General features: G+C 38.9%; 1 protein-coding gene across 1 annotated transcript in view; it reads right to left on the bottom strand.

The window, feature by feature from the left end:
- Nucleotides 1–8,457: 8,457 nt before the first annotated feature.
- ELAVL2 (ELAV like RNA binding protein 2) overlaps nucleotides 8,458–22,626 on the bottom strand; it is a 102,984-nt gene continuing 88,815 nt past the window's right edge. Inside the window, exon 5 of the mRNA XM_054003339.1 lies at nucleotides 8,458–8,963. Coding sequence (XP_053859314.1) covers nucleotides 8,953–8,963 — 11 coding nt within the window. The 3' untranslated portion in view covers nucleotides 8,458–8,952. The remainder of the gene's footprint in view (nucleotides 8,964–22,626) is intronic.

Raw genomic sequence — 22,626 nt, 5'->3', positions numbered from 1 at the left:
TACATAGTTATATTTCTGTCACAGAGCAATCATGGAAAACGTCCAACGAATTCCAATTGTTTAATAACAATTAAAATGTATCACTGACAGCAAGGATGAAGAATTAGCAGGTCATGGAGCCAGCAGGTTGTTACATTTTATTGTGGTTAATCAGATTATTGAAGACCATAAATATTCATTATAAAAGTGAGCCTGTTTTGATGTGCAGTCCCACGTACAAAGTTAATAAATATGTGGATTTGTATGATCATTGACACTTTTGGCTGGTCTCTCTGAAGCAGGATTTGACAAACTTGTCTTTACAAACTCAGTTGCAATAGTTACATAAGTTCCCTTTATTAAAAAAATTCCTGTTTTACCCATAACTTCAGTCCATGTGTGGCTGCACCAAAAAAAAAACAGGAAACATACAATCTGTGAAATTTATTTATCCCTTAGATGTGGGGGAAAGAGCATGAAATATCTTGATGTAGAAATAATTATAATTATGGCTAACAATAGAACTGCCTCTGCTATCATAAAGCATAGTAATGGAACCTGTTGGCTTCATGATTTATGACTAAAAACCACTAAGCATTTCAAATGCATTTGGAAACAGAACAGGAATGGAGCTTTCAGACTCCTTGCATCTAATCCTACACCATTGTTAATGAAAAGCATTACTCACTTCTTGATCTGTATTTCCAGTATAGTTTCTAATCAGTCCATGAATACACAAATAAACTTGTCCATCATCTATATGGAAATGTTTTCTGCAACAGCATCTTATAAAAAAGCCCAAAAATGACAGCCAACCAACCATACATATTTAAAGCTGCAGCTAAAACTTCATAAGCGTTTAAGAAAAGAAATTGCACAAAAAGCACAAACATTACCACTTTCCTGGAAATTAAAAGCAAAAATAGCATGTGCTATCAGTTTATCTCATATCTCACTGTTAGTTTACCTCATATACTTACAGGGAACATTTAGAGATTATATTGTAAGGATCAAAAATCTTAAACCAACACGGTAATTGAAATTTCTCTGTAAAAATTTTTTCATCTACAAACTTCTTCCCAATTTACAGTCTTGTAGTGGAGAAATAATGAATTGGTCTGTAAAACAGAGCAACAGAAGATGGAAATGGTTTTAAATTGCCACATTTAGTGTGATGTCTCTTCTTGCAGGGTGCTCAAGCCATTCCAATGACTGAAGTACCAGAAGAAGAATATTTACACATGTATTGTTTCCCCACAACACCTTAAAAAATGGTTTTCACATCAGAATGAAATCAACAAAAATTGATCAAGTATCTTGTTTTGATGTTGTGCTTAGGCTGATCAGATACTTTTTATTTCTAAATATCATTAAGGGTCCAGAAATTGTTTAAATTTATCTTTATGTATACACCACATATATATAATTTCAGTGAATTTTTACATAAATTTTAGTTTAAAAAGTTTTAAATTCTATAAACAATTTTACCTCATCTTTAATTACTTTCTATATTACTTTAATTACTAATATATAAAGGGACAAGAAATTTTTAACACCATAGTTTGCATATATATTACTTAAGGAACCTCACAACATTTCTTTATACACTTAGTCTCTGTTGATAACCGGAAAAAACCAACAATAACTATGACAATCTCTCTGTTTAATTTAATGAAAAGCCTTCATGCTTGCAACACAGGAGGACATATGCAATAAAATCAGTGAGTTCCACTTCAGATAAAAATAACACCTTTCTGTATTTCTGTGTCCTCATTCTACTTTAAAAACATGTGATCCAGAGGACCAAAAGTAATTTCACAAAACCTTGAATAAAGAGCTGATGCTATCTCCTGTTTTCTTCTCTTTTCCTATCTAAACATAAATATAATGTATCTTTGGTGTCACACATCCTTGTTGCTATACACAGGAAATTAGCCTCCCTTGGAATTCATATTTGAGTGTTATCAGAAACCCAAGAATTCAGACACATCAGTAGATTAAATCTCGAACCATACTGAGACTGACATGGGATGTAGAAATACAAAATGGATCAAGTTTCTTGATTAGGTTGCAAACTACTTATAACATTTCAAAAGGCATATTTTGCTAAGATGTGAAATAATGTAATGGTTTAATTTAGAGAAGTCAGCAAGTGTTGCTGGCCAAAAGCAATTTTTTTCTCATCTGTGGTAATTAAACTAAATGCTAAGAAGCCCCTGAACTGCCAGCAGTTCTCCATGGATGGAAGTGGTCCTCACAGAGCCCTCATGGTCCTAAATCACCCATCCTATCCCCTCAAAAAATGTCTTCAGATACCAATTATGGTACACAATAATTTTTTTTTCCCCTAGCTGACATCTGAGAAAAACACTGTGCTGTAATACTGACATGTTTTCTTGGTTCATATAAAACCTGTCCAGGGAAGAAGCAGAAAACATGCTAACTCACCATTTCTGAAGCAGAGTAATTCCTGAAAGAGAAGCCAAATATTCCCATCTTAGTTTTACGAGTTTTATTTGCAAAGGACTACCAGGGAAAGAGCAGAAAGCATATATTTAAAATCCACAGCCCATAAGCAGGGTTACAAGCTTCTAAATGGGTCATAGATTGTGCCTCAGGCGTTCCAGCACTTAAGGTGGAAAATACAATACCTAAACCAGTCAGACTCAGGGATTTTTAGTGTGGGTCTCTTTTTCTCTCGTTATCTGCTAAAGTCACTGTTTTTCAGAGCTATTGCAACATTATCACAAAATTTCAGCAGAAAAAGACAGTAAGAATACAATCTTGGCTAGGATATTTTCTTCCCTTTGCCACTCATTTTCTGTAGATGAACCTTTAACAAATGATAGAAAAAAATTGTGTTTGGCTGCACAAGGTGAATTGCAATGAAAAATCAAAACCTTACAATTGTAAGGCACGGTATGTTTATTACTACAGTGCCGGGCGCATGCTGGGATTTTCCTTCAATGGGCATGCATGCCTCTGAAAACTCCTGATCCTTTTTTATTATTCTAGCTAATTTACATATTCATAGAATTTCACAACAGGTTCATGCATATTCATTCTTCTGATTTTGTGTTACATTTACAGGTAGTTACACTTGTACTCAGTTTTTGTCAGAAGGTACAGAAAGAACTCCTGGGTCACTCTGCGCTGTCTGTTTCAAGGTCCGAGGAATCTTTCTTATCTCTTATCTCTTTAGCTTGGAAATTTGCATTCTTTCTCCTTAGCTGGGGCTGTTTTGCTAGTGCTGCAGTTACCAGACTAAACAGATATTTTACTTATATTGGCAAGCTCAAAGTGGCACATTTCACTTAAATCCAAATGGATTTCTTACCCTGTTAAATTTTTACTCTGTCTCAAAGGGAACACAAAGCCCATGGCAACAGAACTGGAAACACTCTAAACGCTGTGGTAAGAAAACTGGAACACAGCAGATATCTCACAAATTTTAAGAGCCTTGTATCTGGAGGGCACTGGTCTTCAAAACATAGTTCATTTAAATATATTCATGTATTTCCTACAGAAAAACCTTAATGTATATTCAATTTTAAGCCACTTAATGGCTGAAACAAACCACAACTTCAAAAAAGGTGGTATGTACCACCATATGATATTCACCTGCAATGTCTCTAGCTGAGCTGGAGTTCATTTCTTCCACAGCAGCCCTCACCTTTCTGCATTTTGCATTGATAATTGGAAAGGTTCTGATAACCCACCAGTGCTTTGGCTATTGCTGAGCAGCACTGGCACAGCATCAGCGCTGTCTCTCCAACATTCTACCCCCACCAGTAGGATAGGGTGGGCAAAACCTTTGGAAGCAAAATAATCAGGACAGATGACCCAAACTGAACAAATGGATATTCCATGTAAAAGCTGAGGATATGGAAGGCATTTCCTGTTTACAAGGCATATCTTCCAGAGCAACCACTACTCATGCTGAAGCCTTGTTTCCAAGGGGAAAGGGCCTAGTGGGAGTGGCCAGATGTCGCTTGCTGATGGTAAGTAGGGGATAAAATTTTGGGAGTTTTGTTTTTTTTTGTTTTTTTTTTTTCCTTTGCTTGCATGCAAGCAAATGTCACCATTGCTTCAATAAATTGCCTTTATCTTCACCCACAAGAATCTCACCCTTATTTTGTCACCTCTTTTCCTGCTGAGGAAGGCTGTGATAGAGAGGCTTTTGTGGGCAGCTGGTGTCCAACCAAAGTCAAACCACCATGGTTCCTTTGGCTGCCCAGCTTTGGGAATGAGGAACCTGAGATAATGATAATAACTGGGAGGTGTAACTGGCAAAACAAGGACTGAAAAATATTAGAGAGTGGTATGATCGTGGGAATTTCTGTTGTTTTAAGAGGCATGAAGTTGCCAATAGGTATTGTGTTGATATGTTGATTTTGGTGTGGAGATTTTTTTGTTGTTGTTGATTGGAGTGAAGATTGTGTAACGAATGTGAATTTTTAATGATAATTTTAAAATATGTGATTCACAGAGGCAAGGGATTGAATATTTTTGGTTTGTGTGGCAAGGGTTTGGTCGAAGAGGGTGGCTTCTGTGAGAAGCTGCTAGAAGGCTCCCCCATGCCTGATGAAGACAATGCCAGATAACTCCAGTACACACCTACCGCTGACCAAGTCTGAACATATCAGTGATGGTGCTGGCACCTCTGAGGTAACATAGTTAAGATGAAAACTGTTTATTGAATAGAAACAGCTACAGATGGAGAAGTGAGGTATGAGAATATGTGAGAGGAGCAACTCTGCAGACACCAAGGCCAGTGAAAATGGAGAAGATGCTCCAGGTGCTGGAGCAGAAATTTCATGCCAGCCCCTGGTGCAGACCATGGTGAGGCAGCTCTGCCTCTGCAGCCCATGGAGGTCCATGGTGGAAAAGAAATGCCTCTGCAACCTGTGGAGGATCGCTGGAGCAGGTGGATGTCCAAAGGAGTCTGTGGCTTTGCAAAATGCCTGTTCTAGACCAGGCTCCTGACAGGACCTGTGGCCCCATGGAGATAGGAGCCCATGCTGGAGCAGGTCTGCTGGCAGGACTTCTGACCTGTCACGTGCAAGAGCAGTACATCCCTTAAGGACTGCACCACATAAGAAGGATTCCCACTGGAACAGTTCATGAAGAACTGCAGCCCTTTGGAAGGACTCACAACCTTCTGCAGATGTAGAGTTCTGTCTCCTGTGGAAGGCACTCCACAATTGAGCAGGGAAAGAAGAGTCCTCCCCTTATGGAGGAAGGAACAGCAGAGAAAATGTGTGATGAACTGATTGCAGTCCCCATTCCCCATCCTCCTGTGCTGTTGGGGGCAGAATTTAAAGAGTAGGGAACAAAGTTAAGCCTGGAAAGAAGGTAGGAAGGGGTGGGGGCAAGCTGTTTCTAAGATTTATTTGTCATTATCTCACTCTGGTGTGACTGTAATAAATTCATTTTCCAAGGTGAGTCTGTTTTGCCTGTAATGGTAATGGGTCTCTTCCTGTGCTTATCTCCTACCATGAGCCTTTTGTTATATTTTCTCTCCCCTGCTCAGCTGAGGAGGGGAAGGATAGAGCAGCATTGGTAAGCACCCAGCATCCAGCCAAGGTCAACCCACTATATCACCACAAAGTCTTTTTTCTTTAAACACTAAGTGAAAAACTGATTTGCTTCTAGACAAATGTTGTGTTTTTAAGCTGAATTGCTTAAAATGTATCTAAATTGCTCTGTTACAGAATAATTATTTAAGATAAAGGTGCCAGACTTAGTCTTTTTCTAAAATGCCTAAAATAATTCCTTAAATCAAAATAAGCTTTTGCTTCTGCATTATTTTAACTGTATCAGCTTCAAATGTTGAAATAAAGCAACATTTAAGGTTTGAAAACATATTTCAGTAAATCTAATGTTTTGAACATTGGCCTAGATAATCTAATCTGCATAGAGAACAGTGGAAAATGCAGGCAGTTCATACACAGGTTGTAAGTTATTCCTATAGATAGTAATAAACATATTTGGAGAATCTACAACAGAATACATAGGTACATAGTATCTCCTTCGGCCTCACTTTTGTATGGAAAAACCTCCTAGTGAATTAATGGACTTCAGTTTAAGGGAGTGCTTCAGACATTATTTATTTGTCTTGCTTACATGTAACTTTTTTAAGGTGTAAATATTTCTTCTCTCACTTCTCCACCCTCAACCATACAGGTTAACTAATTATGTGAGAAGTAACCTGATGCTCTGAGTATAAGTGTGTTCTTAAGCATCAGCATGTAAAGGAAGCACCCCCATTTCAAGACAGCAGAAGAAAGCTATATTGGTATACAATACCCTATTCCTGCATTGCAGTGATCAGGTATGATCCCACAGCAAGAACATTTCTCACTATTTACTGCTAAAGTTTTGCACAATAAATTATTCGGTTGTTTCAAATTGTCAAGAAAATCCTTTCGTGTTACAGACTTAAAGATGGTTTCAATACAGTTACAAAAAATATCTTCAAATAATGATGCAAAGATAAACTTCCACAGGACGCACCAACAGCCTAGACACATTGATAGAGATACAGTTTGCCCTTAAAAGTAGTGTACGCTTGTGATCTGTGAAGTGCAAGAGCTCCTCCAAATTTTCAGGTATCAGTTGGTTAGTTATCTTTTATACAGCAAGACCCAAACATTCCATGGCATTAAACTTCACATGCACACCTGTGCAGACACCAGCGAAGATACTTTGGTTGGCATAGTTTCTCTCCAACAGCATGTGTGTGACATACTGGCTGTATTATGAAACAGGCTTTTTATTTCTCCCTGCTTTAGGAATGAGACTGAATCACTTTGCACAGCTGGACAAGTGTGTGGAAAACAGTACTGTGCACAGCTTACATGCATGCCAATCAGCCCACAAGTTGCTAGAGGAGTAAGTAGCTACAGCCTCTAGGGTACTTTTTAAAGAGATCATTACTTTATCAGTTATGTCCTTGCATGAGGACTTCTGCCACTATACAGTGCCAGCTGGAAAAAATGTAACAATTCTTACAAGAGTAACTCTGAATTATGTAAAAGACTGGAGATTCCTTTTGAGAAGCAAACCAGAAACCTCCTTCCTCAAACTAAGCCACTGATGAAGTGGGGCTGCTCTGCTCCAATTCACAGCCTGACCAGTGACACCCATATGGGTGATGTCATATGGGAGCTGCTTCCTCCCAGTTTCCCTGCCTGATTGATCACCTGTGTGGCAGCTATAAAAAACAGAGGAATTACCCCAATTTATGTCTAGTTGGCAAGTCTGTGACAATATCCATACAGGCATGGATGTTTTAAGTATCTAAGTGCCAAAATACCCATGTTGTTAGGCATCCTAACAATGCCTCTCACTAAAGGCTGCCCTGAGTAGCCCTTCTCTGCATCTGCTCCATCATAGCCAAATAAAGCAAACCCAGACCACAGATCTGTTCCTCAACATGGCCATGGCTTGTTTTCCTTGTTTTCATTGTGATTGCCTTCATGAGAGTAAAAGTTGTGGTGATTAATAATGCTGCACTTGCCTAAATCTCTATTAAACATAGGCCCTCATAGAGGCAGAGGCTATAATGTCAGTCTAACAAAAGCTGACTGATATATTAATGAGAGAGACTTAATAGCAAAACTAGATCTGCTGCTCAGCAAGGGTTGATGCCATCTCCCTATTTGTATTAGATGTGCACTGGTTGGAAACCAGGATGTCTGGCAGAAAACTGTCAAAGTTAAATGTAACTCTTCCCTCCACAACACAGCATCTTTGATTTAAAAGCACTACAAGAAATGAAATGACTCATCCTCTGGCTGACAATCAGCAAATATTTTCAGCTGGTTGTGGGCCCCCTGCAATGCATGCATTTAAGAAGAAAGCTTTATGCATGAATGATAGACTATGTGTCTGACTCAAAGTGCCACTGCTACATCTGTTAACAGTGCATTTGGCTGGTGTCCTCATGACATTTTTCTAAAACACCCATAAAGAAAATACAGACTCTTTGGGCGAATGAAGTAGAGGTGCAAATTGCAGTCACACCTTTCTGTCTCACTGCAGTATCAGTCACAGTTCACACTTGAAGTAGGGATCAGTCACAACACATCAAGTGTCAAGCTATACTGTAAGAGACATGCTTCTATATAGCAGAAAATTATTAAGAACCTTAACTTTCTTATGGATCTGAATAGGTGCAATTCTTTTGAAATGTTCCCTGCTGTCACCTCAGGGCCAGTGTGTGGGTAGGGAGAAGAGACTGCAATATTACACATGGTGGTTGAACATCTTGACATATGATTGTAAGTTTTCCTCTAATCCGAGGACAAAGATTACATAAGATGTAAATTCTGATAAATTCACCCTCCCAAGAGGAGAAAATTTTAAAAAGTCACAGAAAACCCCCAAGCACTTGGACATAAGTTATTAAGTCAAGGTGACTTTTAATTACTCCTTGAAGGGTTCACAAAGCACCCACAATCCCCCTCTATACAGCATTTTGCTTGAGCAAAATAAGGGAACAGGCATCCTAGGAGTCCAGAGCAGTTCCCAGAAAAGCCTAATGGAATATGAGATCAACACCTCTAAGTGATAGTTCACTTGCCAGCAGAAAAATAACTACGAAAACAAATCTTTAGTTCGGACCAGTGTCTTGTCCAAGTATGTTCATTGAATAAAAAGATGAAAAAATTTCTTGGATTTTGGTGCTCAAAAGAAGATTTTTCTGCAATATTAAAAAAGTCAGTTGTTAACCTGCTAGTTACTAGTGAGTTAGCACAGTTACCTGCTAGTAACTGCATGAAATAGGAAATGGAAGCCATACCCATGACTCGTCACGAAAAAATTTTTGGGTATTTAGTCTCCTGTGCTCACTAATTCCTTGCACGTTTTGGTTAAGTGATTTGGAATGCAAACTGCTGTGATCAGAAGAAGAATACAAGCTCTAGAACTAGGATCCTTTTCAGTGTTACTGATCATCAGTTTGTCGGATCAGTATGTATCTGGAAGGAAAAAGCAGAAAAATTTGAAATGCAATTAATTTTGTAGTACTAGCTGTAGTACCTTTTTCTTGTGCACTGTGAAATTCTTGTAGACTTCAAACAAGTGACAATGCTTTCCTCATCTTGGCGAGAAAAAGTAACTCCTTCCAAAAACTGGAACCTGTATAAAATGCTCTATTTTACAGTACAATAAAGTTTGCTTTGTGTTTTACAGATAACACAATGTACTCACAAATTATAATACACAAATTGTAAAGTTTCAAGAATAATCCATACTTTCATTTACATTGTACTCTCTGTAGATGTATTTGTTATGTATGGCAAGCAGATACACATAAGCAGTTGTAGACTGAGTGACCAGATAGCTTCTGCTTTTTATGCATCATATTCCAAATGTTTCTTTAATGAAGACAAACCACTTCTTGCTGAGACTGCGGCCTTTTTTAAAGTATGAAAATTTTCTGAGCTTATTAAAACTACATCTTCTAAATTTTTAAACATTTAACTATTACAATCATGAGAATTTCAAGGCAAAAAGGAAGGATGCATTAAAACACATTACTGTGTAACTATTGAACAAAGACACGGTTTTGTAAGCAAGATACCTTTAAAAGCCAAAAGAAAATCACACACTAACAACCCATTTTCACATAAATTATTATAAATTTGAATCTAGGTTATCAGAAATTATTAATTTTGTGAATTCCTTTGTATTTTTCTGTTTCAAACGACATATTTTCTATGGGATTAATCCACATACATTGTTTGTCTTTTATTTTGAAATAATTTCTAATTATTATGTCAATGGAAATGCAAAAGGAGAGCTTAATTGGGAAAAAATCTCATAATATTTAAAATATTATGCTTTAAAGAACTTACATACTGAGAAGATTTAACAGAAATTCTCCATCAAGAAAAATATTTTAGAATTTCAAGCACTTTGACCAGATTTCAGGATAGGAAAGCTGAATTATGTTACAGGATTTATAGAAGAACAAAAACCTGCAACACAGAGATCAGTGTCCGCCCCTCCACTTTCCCTCATGAGAAAATTGTAGTCTAGCCTCAGTCTCCTCTTCTCCAGGTTGAACAGACCAAGTCACCTCAGCCGCTTCTCACACAGCTTCACCTCCAGAATCTTCACTATCTTTGGTGCCCCCCCTTCAGATGCTCTCTAACAGCTCAATGTCTTTCTTATTTTGTAGCACCCAGAACTGCCCCCAGCACTCGAGGTGAGGCTGCCCTAGTGCAGAGCAGAGCAGGACAATCCCCTCCCTTGCCTGGCTGGTGATGCTGTGCCTGATGCACCCCAGGACAGGGTTGGCCCTCCTGGCTGCCAGGGCACTGCTGGCTTATGTTCAATTCGTCATTGACCAAGACCCCCAGGTCCCTTTCTGTAGTGCTTCTTTCCAGACTCTCATTCCCTGTTCTATCTGTACATCTAGGGTTGCCCTATCACAGAATCTGACACTTGCCCTTTTTAAACTTCATAGGCTTGGTGACTGCCCAGACTTCTGCTTTGTAGAAGTTTCCCTGCAGAACCTCAGGGCCTCCCTGTCTTCAAGGGAGTTGACAGCTCCTCCTAATTTAGTGTAAGTGGTAAACTACTTATTATCCCTTCAAGTCCTGTGTTCAAGTAATTTATTAAGAAGTTGAAGAGAACTGGGCTTAAAATGGAGCTCTGCAGAACCCCATTAGTGCCAGTGTGAAGTCTGAGATTCCTTTCCCAGACAGGTGTAAAAACAATAGTAATAAAAGAATCACAGATGCAACGCCACCAGTTCTTTTCAAATACTTGAAGAGCAGGAAAACTTACTGACTTTGGTATTCTGTCACTTTTGAAAGAAACTGCAGCTAAACTAAACCTGAATAGATAAAGAAGTCATCATAGATGCCCACAAAAGATATTTCCTCAGGGATAACTCAATATGAAGCAACCCATTGAACTTCAAGCTAGAACTTTTGTGTCATTTGAATGAATAACCTGCCAGGGAAACTCAGTTTCCTACATGGTATCTTGTTGCAGTTAGCTGCTGCAAAGCATAGATCCATGAACAGTAAGAAAATTAGGCTGTTTTCTGAATACAGACTAAAATCAGAGATGAGGACGCTAGAACTCAGCTATGGCTTTCTATTAGCTCTCTTTTCCAACTCTGCAGACAGAAAAACCTACCAACTGATGCTTATGTTTGACTCATTTCAGGTGAGAAATAAGCAATATCTATCAACCCAGAGAACAGTTTCATACGCAAATACCTTTGTGCACAAAAGGGGAAAAAGGAGATGTTGTGGAAAAGCTGTTCACCTGGCAGGGTGGGCATTTAGTTGTTTTTTGAGGTTTTTTTTTTTTGTGTTTTTTTTTTGTCAAAACTATGCATTCTCCAAATGTTCAGATGATAAAACCTAGGAAATTCATAAAGGACAATCTGGTTGTTGGGGTTTTTTTCACAGACACAAATTGGGTTGTGCATTAAGACCACAACCCAATTGCTCAACTAAAAATTACAAGCAGAAGTTTATCTCATTTCTTTTAGTAGAACCACCAATTGCCAAAAGTACTCTCCGAAGCAAACTACTCTAGAGACTCAGTGGTTTCCAAACAGAACCTTAACACACACAAAGCCTTGATGATCTCTGCTGGAACTCAGTGTGCTGAACAGCTGCAAGTGACTGTGCTCTAACCAATTATTACCACCAAAAAAAGGATAAACAATCACTACAGGAAGAAGGCTCTTTGCCAGAGAAATATTAACACATGTTTAGGCAGCTGGTCTATGCTCTGAATCTTGGTTCAAGTTTTCTCAAAGATAAAATTTCTTCTCCAAGTTGTTGTTCCTCTGCCCGTTTTTACAGATCAGCAAAAAGGTCTAGAAAAGATTTCAGAAAAGATCTTCTGCACTTACTTTTTCAGTCAAAGTTCATTATAGAAAAGAGCTTTATATTTTTCCTGTTTCAGAGACTTTGGCTTATCTAAGAGTATATACTCTTATATACTCTTCATGGAAATATTTTATGGCATACCACAAGTATGGTTAAAGTTTTTATTAACTTGTTCTCTACTGAAGTGCAATCATAAATATAACTTCTTACAATTCTTAGGAATTGCTGTTCAGTGTGCTTTTAAGCACATTTTCCATAACATTATGGTGTGCCTTATCCCAGATGAATGCAGCTGCTTTAGTGACTCTTCAGCACTCATCTGCTCTTTAGCAGTCATTGATTAGGCACTTCAAATCAGTGGCACCTTACAGATCACAAACTGATACAGCAATCTGAAGGCACTGTCAGAGATGCTCCCTGTTTCAGCAGCACAAGCCATGAAGAACAGCAATTATCAATAATTTAGTTATGCATCAGGACTCTGACATTGACAGCTATACTCTGGATGCAACCCAACAACTTCCTTATCCATCCAGCAGTCCACTTATCAAATCCATCTCTCCCCAGTTTAGAGGGAAGACTGTTGTGCTAGAGTACTGTTTGAGCTCAGATTGAACCAAATACTCATCACTTAATCACAGAATCATTGAATGGTTTGGGTTGGAAGATCATCCAGTTCCAACCCCCATGCTATGGGCAGGGAGCCTTCCCCTAGACCAGGATACTCAGAACCCCATTAACCCTGGCCTTGAACATCTCCAGTGATGGGAGCCCACAACCTCTCTGGGCAACCTGTTCCACCGTAGTGCTTTGAGATGAATGAATGATATATGATGGACCCAGCCCCTGTCATGGTATGGGAAGCATACTATAAAGAATGGTTATAATTATAACCTCACATGATTAATACACATGAAGGACAGGGGAAATTAGCTCTTCTGCTGGAGAGGAGTGATTACAAGTGTCAACATTTCAGGAGCTCATTCCTCTTCTGTACTATATGAGGGCTTCATGAACTGGAGCCTTTATTTGTGTTTGTGACCACATCCATGGGATGCCACTGGGTTCAGTGATGTGGCATTAGCTGACCTATCATGACCAATGAGTGACACACTTTGAAGCCAGGAGGTCTCCTTGGTCTTGATCAGGAAAAGGAGACACATTACTTTCTGAGAACAAAGATTCCCCAAAAAATTTGTTTCCATAAATAATTTCTAGTAACGTGTAGGCCTCTAGCTGCTTTTACAAATTTGCCTGATTTGTGCAATAGACTCATTTTCTTAGCGAGTCTTGAACAAATCTTTTGGGAATTGCATATACCTGGATAAAGATTTCATTTTCATAATCTCTTTGTCTATTTTCTTCTCTTTTCTGTTGGTTGTACACAGAATATTTGCTTCAGTGTTCCTAGACTACAGAATTAGTAGTCTAATTAAGCAACAAAGAATTAAGCAACAAACTAACTGATTGTGTCATAATTACCCAGTTCATCATGTAACACCTCTTGGTATGCAGAAAAATACTGCTTCCACATCATAGAAGAGGAAGACTTATTTTGCCTATGATCTTGTAATTCCAACAAAATTGCATATAGATTCACCTTCTAATGCTACAGTGTAAGTTAGTGTGAAGTCTGGTTTTTGTCTCCACAGTGACAATGTGTAATAAAGAAATTATTAGTAGTAGAATTTACATAACAGAGATTTTTAAAAAAGGTGCTTTGTTTTTGAACATTTTATTTATCTGCAGTAGACAGGGTCAAAATATGTTTTTCCTTTGACTATGACAGGAAATAGGAAATCTTCTTACCACTAGTAAACAGAACAATTGATAACCATTCTTACTAAAGGGAAATGAATTATTAGTATTACCAAATACCTAATGCTAAACTAATGCATATCTCCCTGATCCAGAGTCTTGGGGGAGAAAGCTTTTTCATAGATACAGGCCTTCAAAGATTAGTTCAATCTTAATGATCTTTCTATACATTTTTTTTTTTTTCACAAGAATCATCTTCTTGGTTTCACAATGTTTTCTGTGTTTCATTAACCTTTGAGAAAAATGTTAAACATGAAGAGATGAGATAACCACAGAGGTTAGTATCTTCATTAATCATAAATTTAACCTTAACATTTCAGATACAATTTCTAGCACCTTTTAAACATCTAAGTGTCCTACTTTCAGGAAAAGTAATAACCAAGTAGCTTTCAAAAATTTCAATATTTACAAACTGAGTTAGAAGTGAAGAATATATAAATAGCTACAGAAAGAAATATTAAGAAACAGTAAAAAATGACCATTTTTAGAATATTTTCCAGTTCCAGAAAAACAATGCAATTCTACCTCAGTGCCATTTTTCTCTTTTGTAATCAACAATATCACACAATTTTCTATTTTTTACAGTGAATTTCTGAAATTTCACAGGGCAAAGACTCCTAAAAGCCAACCAAACAAAAAAAATAGTATCCCAGTAAGTCATATCAACATTTACCATCTATTTAAACATCAGTTTCCCAAAAAAACTTAACAGATTTCTGACAGAGTAGTTGTCCATAAATGTTTAAGGTTATGCCTGCCTTATTGCCAAGGCCTGACCCAGACAGTGAGTTATCACAAGGGCAGCAGCCCTGTGGGTAGAGAGAAGCTATCCAATATCCTCCAGCAGTAGTTTGGACTACTCTGGACTTGCATTTTCTATTGCCTTCACTTTGTCTTTGATGAATGGTGGAGACAAAGGGTAAATGGTTCCTCTTCAGTTCTGGCACAGGAGATACCCAGCACAAATCCTAACTCATCTGCAAAGACCAAGAGCCCTGTTTCACCTTTCTCATGTTGCTACTCCTGTATCTTTAGCATTGTACAACAGTTTATGATTTCCTAATGTGTGCTTTTAGGGATCTGCTATAGCTGTGAAGAATTTTAAAGTTTGGAACCTATTCCTGTTAAAAATTCACTCTGTTATTTAAAAGAGCACACATGCCAGAAATACACTATGGGTGAAGAGTGGCATGAAAAATGCCATGCTTACATGACATAAGTGCTGTTCACACGTAACATGATGGATTTTCTTACCTTATGAGGGATCTTTGCCTCTCTAAGACTAACCTGCTTAAGTATCCATATCAAAGACTGAAGACGAAGTGGAGAGGCTGAGGACTATCAGGGATCGTGTGAAATAGACTGGTGGAGTCACACCCTTTAATCCCTGAGGGAAATGCAGCAGATGGAGACTATGCAAGAATGAAAGCAGCCCCAGCTCTCTTGCCATCAGGCAAAGGGAGGGGACCTTAAAGATGGCGGAAATTGAAACAGATCCCTGCTTGGGGTGGCAGAAGAATCCCCTCCCTGCCTCCCAGGTGCCCTCATGGAATAGATATGACGCTCTGCAACTCCAGAGTCAGGCAAATGATAGTGGAGATGAAGGTCTGTCTGGGGGTTACCCAGAGCAAGTCAGTCACTGGGCACATCCCAACTACAGGTATTAAGAAAGTGTAACTGCTGTCGGTGCCTCCCCTCCAAAGGGAACTGACGGCACTGAATGCTGGCTGGACCCATCCCACAGGGGAGGCTGCTGCCTTCCCAGGGGCTTGGTAAGAGATCTTATGAAAAGGAGGGTTGGTGGGACGGCTCTGAAACCCTCCCTCATTAGGGAGGGTTTTGACTGTACAGAACTCAAGGACAGTGATGATGAGGTTGGGTGCCTGTGAGTAGGGATCAGGGGAAAGAACTACAAAGCAGACATCCCAGGGGGAATCTGTTACAGACTACCCAGACAGGACAAAGGGGCAGATGAAGTATGCTATAAAAAGGTGGCTGGTGTTTCATGATCACCAGCCCTTGCTCTTGTGGGAGACTTTAACTTGTGGGATGTCTGCTGGAAACTCAACACAGTGGAGAGGAGGCAGTCTAGGAGGCTCCTGGAGTGTGTGAAACATAATCTCCTGACACAGCTGGAGGTGAGTCTACAAGGGACAATGACCCACTAGACCTGCTGTTTACAAACAGAGAAGGGCTGGTGGGAGATGTGGCAGTCAGGGGACATCTTGGGCAGACTGACCCTGAAATGATCCAGCTTTCTTTATGAAGTAAGGAAGGGGGGGTCAACAAAACCTCTGTCTTGGACTTCCAGAGGTGGACTTTGACCTGTTCAGGACACTGGTTCAGACAGTTTCTTGGGAAACAGTCCTTAAAAACAAAGGGGTCCAGGAAGAATGGACATACTCTAAGGAGGAAGCGCAGATGTGGCCCATCCCTATGTGCCAAAAGACAAGCCAGAGTTGAACAAGACCAGTCTGGCTGAACAAGGAGCCTTCACTGGAACTTCGGGGAAAAAAGAGAGTTTATGAACTCTGGAAGAAGGGACAGGCAGATAAGAAAGAGTACAAAGATATTATTAGGTCATGTAGAGAGAAAATTAGAAAGGCAAAAACTCAGCTAAAACTCAATCTGGCCACTGCTGTGAAAGATAATAAAATGTGTTTTTATAAATGCATTAGCAACTAAAGAAGGACCAAAAATCTCCATCCTTTTTTTGGACACATGGCAGAATATTTTCATCAAGGACGAGGATAATGATGTATTTAATGCCTTGTCTCAGTCTTTAACAGTACAAACGCTTATTCTCGGGGCAAACAGACCTAGAGTCGGCAGACAGAGATGGGGAGCAGAATAGATCCCCTTAAATCCAGGGGGAAGTAGTTAGTGACCTGACTTAGACACACACAGGTCTGTGGGACTGGATGGCATTCACCTGAGGGTACTGAGGGAGTTGGTGGAAGAACTCCCAAAGCCACTCCGCTTCATTTATCCTCAGTTTTGGCTGTTACCAGGACTGGAGGTTGACCACCCAGAAGAAGGGCTGAAAGGAGAATACAGGCCTGTCAGCCTAACCTCTCTGAATGGAAAGATTGTGGAAAAAAATCATCTTGACAGTCATCATTTGTCACATGCAGAAGAACCAAGGGAGCAGGCCCAGACAACATGGGTTCAGGAAACGCAGATCCAGCTTCACCAAGCTGACCCCCTATGGTGAGGTGAGGTGACTTGCTTAGTGGATAAGGGAAAGGCTGATAGTATCTACCTGGACTTCAGTAAAACTTCTGATATGGATTCTCCATGGCTTGGACATGGGTTAAGAACTGGCTGGACGCTGGGCCCAGAGAGTGGTGGTGAATGGTGCTGCATCCAGGAGGTGGCCAGTCACTAGAGATGTTCCCCAAGGATCAGTGCTAGAGCTCAGGTTTATGTGAAGTGGCTGAGGGAACTGTATTTTTTTAGCCTGGAGAAAAGGAGGGTCAGGGCTGGTAGCCAGATGGGGGTCAGTCTCTTCCCCCAGGCAGTCACTGACAGGGGAAGGAGAAACAGCTTCAAGATGCATCAGGTGGGATTCAGGTTGGATATCAGCAAGAACTTCCACACTGAAAGGGTTGTCAATCACTGGAATGGTTTGCACAGTGACATGCTGGAGTCACCATCTCTGGACTTGTTCAAGAAACAGCTAGACATGGCACTCTGTGCCACAAGTCTAGTTTAACATGGTGTTTGGTCAAAGGTTAGAGTTGATGATCCTGAAGGTCTTTTCCAGTCTTAATGATCCTATGACTTTATGTTTCATATTTAAAACCACTTGTGGCTTTGGAAGGTAATTTTACATTCCTTCCAAATCCTTCTTTTAACTCTGTGTCTTAGGTTGCAAAAGCAAGATGTGGTTGGGGGTGTGTATAATATTGCCATCTGCCAGAGGTGGGGCAGTTATCTTCTGTTAATTGGGCAGTTTTCTTTATCTCTTCCACAACCAATCCTCCCTCTGGGGAGATATCTTCTGTGAGTCTCACTGCATGACTGATAAAATTGCATCATCCCACTGTGAGATGCTCCACCCAGGGGGAGGAGCCAAACATGTCTACCTGGATATAATCTGAGATTGGAACACAAGAGGCAGTCTTTGGAAGACCAGGCCCATCTACACCACCACTGGATCTTCAGAGGAAGACTACACCCTTCTATAGGATCACTGCTTCAACAGAACCACACCTGCCACTCCAGGAGGACTGCAGCCACAATTTCAATTAGACTGCTACCAACACCCTGACCCACAGGGTCTCAGGTCATATTCTGACTCTGTCAGTGTTGTTTTATATTACTGATTTTTATTATTTTCTATTTTTTTTCCTAATAAAGAACTGTTACTCCTACTCCCATATCTTTGCCTGAGAGCCCCTTAATTTCAAAATTATAATAATTCAGAGGGAGAAGGTTTACATTTTCCATTTCAAGAGGGCCTCCTACCTTTCTTAGCAGACATCTGTCTTTTCAAACCAAGACACTCTGCAGTAATTAAAAGATTGTGCTTAATGCACAGAATTAAAGAGATTACATTGAAGTTTTGAACAGTGCAATCTCTTCTTAACTGTAAAGGCCTCTCTGGCAGGGAATCCAGATGAGCTTCCAATTGTTTAAGAGTCTTTCCACCCTCCTCAGTCAATGAGGTTGTTGGATCATCTTTCTTTGGGTCTTGTCCCTACTGGCACCTTGAACAGATGTATCTTGTCAACTACATCCACAGCAGCAATAGAAAAAGCATGTGCAGTCTAAAGTAAAGGGAAAAAAAACCCCATTATTTCCACATCAAGGTAAATCTCATTCCAGCCTAAATTTTACCCCCATTAATTTTTCCCTATTATTTGGGAAATTCTGTTTTTATTCTGCTTATCTATAGAAGCTGCAGTAATACCAGAGCATATGATTTCTTTTCTAAGTTGAACTTATGGTTTTCTGATTGCATCAGTAATAGATGCAAGAGGACACTACTGTAATTTTAGGCAGAAAGAAATTAACATGGACATGTTTGAGCTGAATGCTGCATTTCAAGCCACGCAGTAAAAAAGAGCACAGCCCTGGGGAAAGACACTTAGCTTGCAAGTTCATGCTAGTAGCCAAAAGGAGAGAAAAACATACCAGTGTTCAAAGTGAAATGACACTCTTACATCCTTCTGCTCCCCTCTTCTTCAGAGTCTAAAAACATTACACTGGCCAAACTGATATACAAATATTAATATACTTCAACATGAGGCATGCGCTTTTCATAAAGCATTATGCACAAAATATCAGGCCAGAGCTGAAAGTGACAATACATAGGGAGCTGAGAGATTAAACAACAACAACAAAAAAATCCTCCCCCAAATTCACTTTGCTTGATTTCCTAGGAAACACTGATTCTTAAGAGGGCTGATAGAGCCCTCAGCCCAGCTGGTGATCAACTGTGTAGATTTAGAAAGAACAGTTCAGCATCTGAAAGGTTTGTGAATATCCAGTGACCAGTACCAATACGAATAAAAGTGAACCTACGTTCCCAAAGCTCTGGTGTGCAAGTAGGTCCATTTAGGTCAAGAAGAGCATATCAACATGTCTGATGGAAGATTCACATTAAATACCTCCAACAGTCTCTGTCTCCCCTCCTCCACAGCCAGGCTGAGTTGTTTAGGAAGCTGAAGTGCATCTCTTCTGGTAAAATAGGCTCCAATATTCAAGTACACAGCTGCTCACTTAATCCCATTTTTTACTGTCACTTTGCTGACTTCCATTGCATTGTGTACAAATTCTTAAAGAAACACTAGAGAAGTTCAAAGCCATGTTCTGAACCCAAAGTATCAGCTCTTTCCCACATGTCTTAGTGACTAAGTGAAGTAAGAAAATGTCAGGAACATGTCTCTCCCAGAGCCTGACACTTCTTTCTCCAGTGTGTTAATACGTGGAGAAGACTGCCTTGCCCAAACCCACACAAATAAGTTTTCAATCCAAAAACCTGCTGGTACTTGTTACTGTGACTACTTCTGGATTCTGATAAATAACTGATTTTGCAAGTTTACCCTTTAACTCTTCAAAGTCCCTTCTGCTGAAGGAATACTTGACAGAGGGTAGACTCATCAGATAATAGGGTTGTTTTCTAAACAGAGTATTTGAAAAAAGCTAAAAATCAAAATTTGAGAAGGAATATTTGTGACATCTGTCACAATGCTGCCATACTACTGAAGAAACTTTCATGTTTAGGAACCATCTACAGAGAAAATTATGTCAAGTAGCAGCAAATATGGTCTCAAAATACCTTGACAAGACTACCTGAAATCATACACCACATATGCCCTGAGTTAGTCATTGTAAGGATTTTTTATAGTTCAAAGTTTGTAAAAGCAAAATATTAAGAATGAGACCATGCCATAAGATGATCGCAACATTAGCACACTGACGTTAAAGCACAAATATTCCCAGCTGGCATATTTAATGAAACTGATCTCCATAAATGTAAGAAAGTTTCTGCTAGTTTTAAGAGAAGAGGTGAAAGAAAGACTTTGCAGCAAAATGTTCAGAAATTTTCAAAGGCTTTTTTTCACTTTCCATGAAAACTGAGTTGCCCTTTGAGAGCTTGGCATGGACAACTTCCTTCACGATACTGTAGAAATCCTCATCTAGAGCCACTGCTAAGGCAAAATATCTGTGTGGAACTGAGTATAAAGTAAGGCATTTTGATACATTTAATAATTACTTCAAATTCCATCATAAGGGAAGACATTTGAGCATGAAGTTCTTGTAAATTTTCATTTTCCTTTCTAAATAATAGCTACAGAATTTTATTTTGAATAAAGCTTAGAGCAGAGGCTCTCAAAATATTCTTAAAAATTTACCAAAAAGCTCTCCAGAACTTTATACACATCACCGCATTTACTGTAGCAATTCAGCGAGACTTCACTTTTAATTTATTTTATTAAAATTTTATTTGAAGTTCATTTCTAAATTTTTACCTTTTCTTTTATTCCTTTCCATGTTTGTGCAAGTTTCAAACAAGCACATTATCAGCTAACAGATCTGCTGAAATTTGGTATCACAATTTGAAAGATCTTTTTCATGCTTCTGCTGCCTTTGTTTACAGTGGTTTCATATATTTTTTAGATTTGTTTCTGCTTTTCTGGATAAGCTATCTTGGTAGCAGGACATTAAATACCTGTTTTCCTTAAGTAAGTCATAATAAGCCTGAGGACCAAAGAGGGTAGTCTTTGAAACGAGAAGTCTTCATAAACTTCAGACAAAACCTGAATTTTCCAGAACTTTGACAGCTCTTTTGGTCCAGACTTGACACTTTTGGGATTTCCTCCTCTCTTTGCCCTGGTTGCTCTGAGGGATGGCCACATAAGATCCTAAGGTATCAACTTCATGTTTGTGGCAAGTCTTATTAAGCTATTTTGAATGTAGAAGAATGTTTTCAATATGGAAAGTAACCAGTGTTATTCTGGAATGAACACACTTGAAAGTAACTTGCTAATCAGCTGTGGATCAGTTTTGTTAACCCATGGGTGAGCAATCTAACAGAACTAATTGAAAACTAATTTTACTTTTCTGGTCTCCCCTGAAGTCTTTAAAACACAGAGATGCCTACGCTGCATGCACAAATCTATTTTCATGGCTTAGATGAGCGATGCACCAGGGTTGGTTAATAACAGACCAGAGGAGTGGGATGGGGGACAGTCAAGTGTGACTGTTGAGTGTAAGCACAACAAATAGGAATCTGAGGAAGCCTAAATTCACATTACTAAATAGCTTTCCTATTAAAAAAAAAAAAAAAAAGCACCCATCATCAACAGCCATCATTTACTGCGAGCATTGCATTTACATTCAAATTTCAGAATTATAACTTACCTGAGTTAGTGGTAATAAAACTGGATAATATATCTATGCACAATGAATATGCAACACAACACTTCAAGAAAAGAGTAATTCAACCAGAAAGTCTCTGGAGTCTTAACTCCTCAGAAAACATGAACTGTTGAACAGGTAAGGCAAACAGCTTGAAGTGAACATTACAACTGAACCATTTTGGATCCATCAGATATAGTGACAATACTAATGAAGGACATAAAAAATAAATTTGCCACTCTTTTGCTTGTAATTTGAATGATGGCAGAAAGTACTGACAAGCAGTAGAAAAGAAGTGTTCCACTTTGACCTAGCTTCACCTTCCTCTTGATATTACAGGTTGTTACAGAGTACCTTGTATTTCTAAAAGAAATACAAAATTTTGAGACGGGTAGATATCAAGAAGTGGTGGATCATCTTTCAAGGATATTTAATTTTTATTAGAGAATATTGTCTTCATAAGTGCTGGAAAATAGTGCTCTTTTATTGGGGCTTTTAATAGAAGAAGTTTTTAACAGTTGTAGAAGCTGTTAACATTCAAGTAAACACTTGAAACTAAGAACATCCTTGCACTCAAAGCAACAGAAATACCAGTGCTGTACTAATGAAGTGCCCTACTGCATATAAGAGAATAATTTACTAAGAATTGCTTCAAAAGGAAGTTCAGCTGTTAAGTTTTTGTACAGTATGCATTGTTTATAATCAATACTCTTACAGCACTTGTAATGACTTCACTTACAGTATTACGAAATTCCTAAAAATGTCATATTGATCTAAACTCACTTATGTACAAGAATCACATGCTACAACACATAAAATAAGAAATCAAGTTTTACTAACTCTGTTTGGTTTTTAGAGTGACCTTATAAATAATACAAAGGATATTGTTTACCTTGTTCCCAGTTATGTCTCAGAGCAGAAAGTTGGTTGAAAAAAGAGAGTTATTACAAGATGAGACAGTAATCCATCTAACTTCATTACATGAAGTTAGAAAAAAGCTCTTAATCCAATGAAGTTGCCCATATTGCTTTGAAAATACCTGAAAGTTTGCATTGCTTCCGCAATTTCTACCATAGTTACTAAAACCGTGGGCAAC

This window comes from Vidua macroura, chromosome Z, assembly GCF_024509145.1.
Source record: "Vidua macroura isolate BioBank_ID:100142 chromosome Z, ASM2450914v1, whole genome shotgun sequence".
Lineage (NCBI taxonomy): Eukaryota > Metazoa > Chordata > Aves > Passeriformes > Viduidae > Vidua > Vidua macroura.
This window is presented reverse-complemented; position numbering and strand designations above follow the sequence as displayed.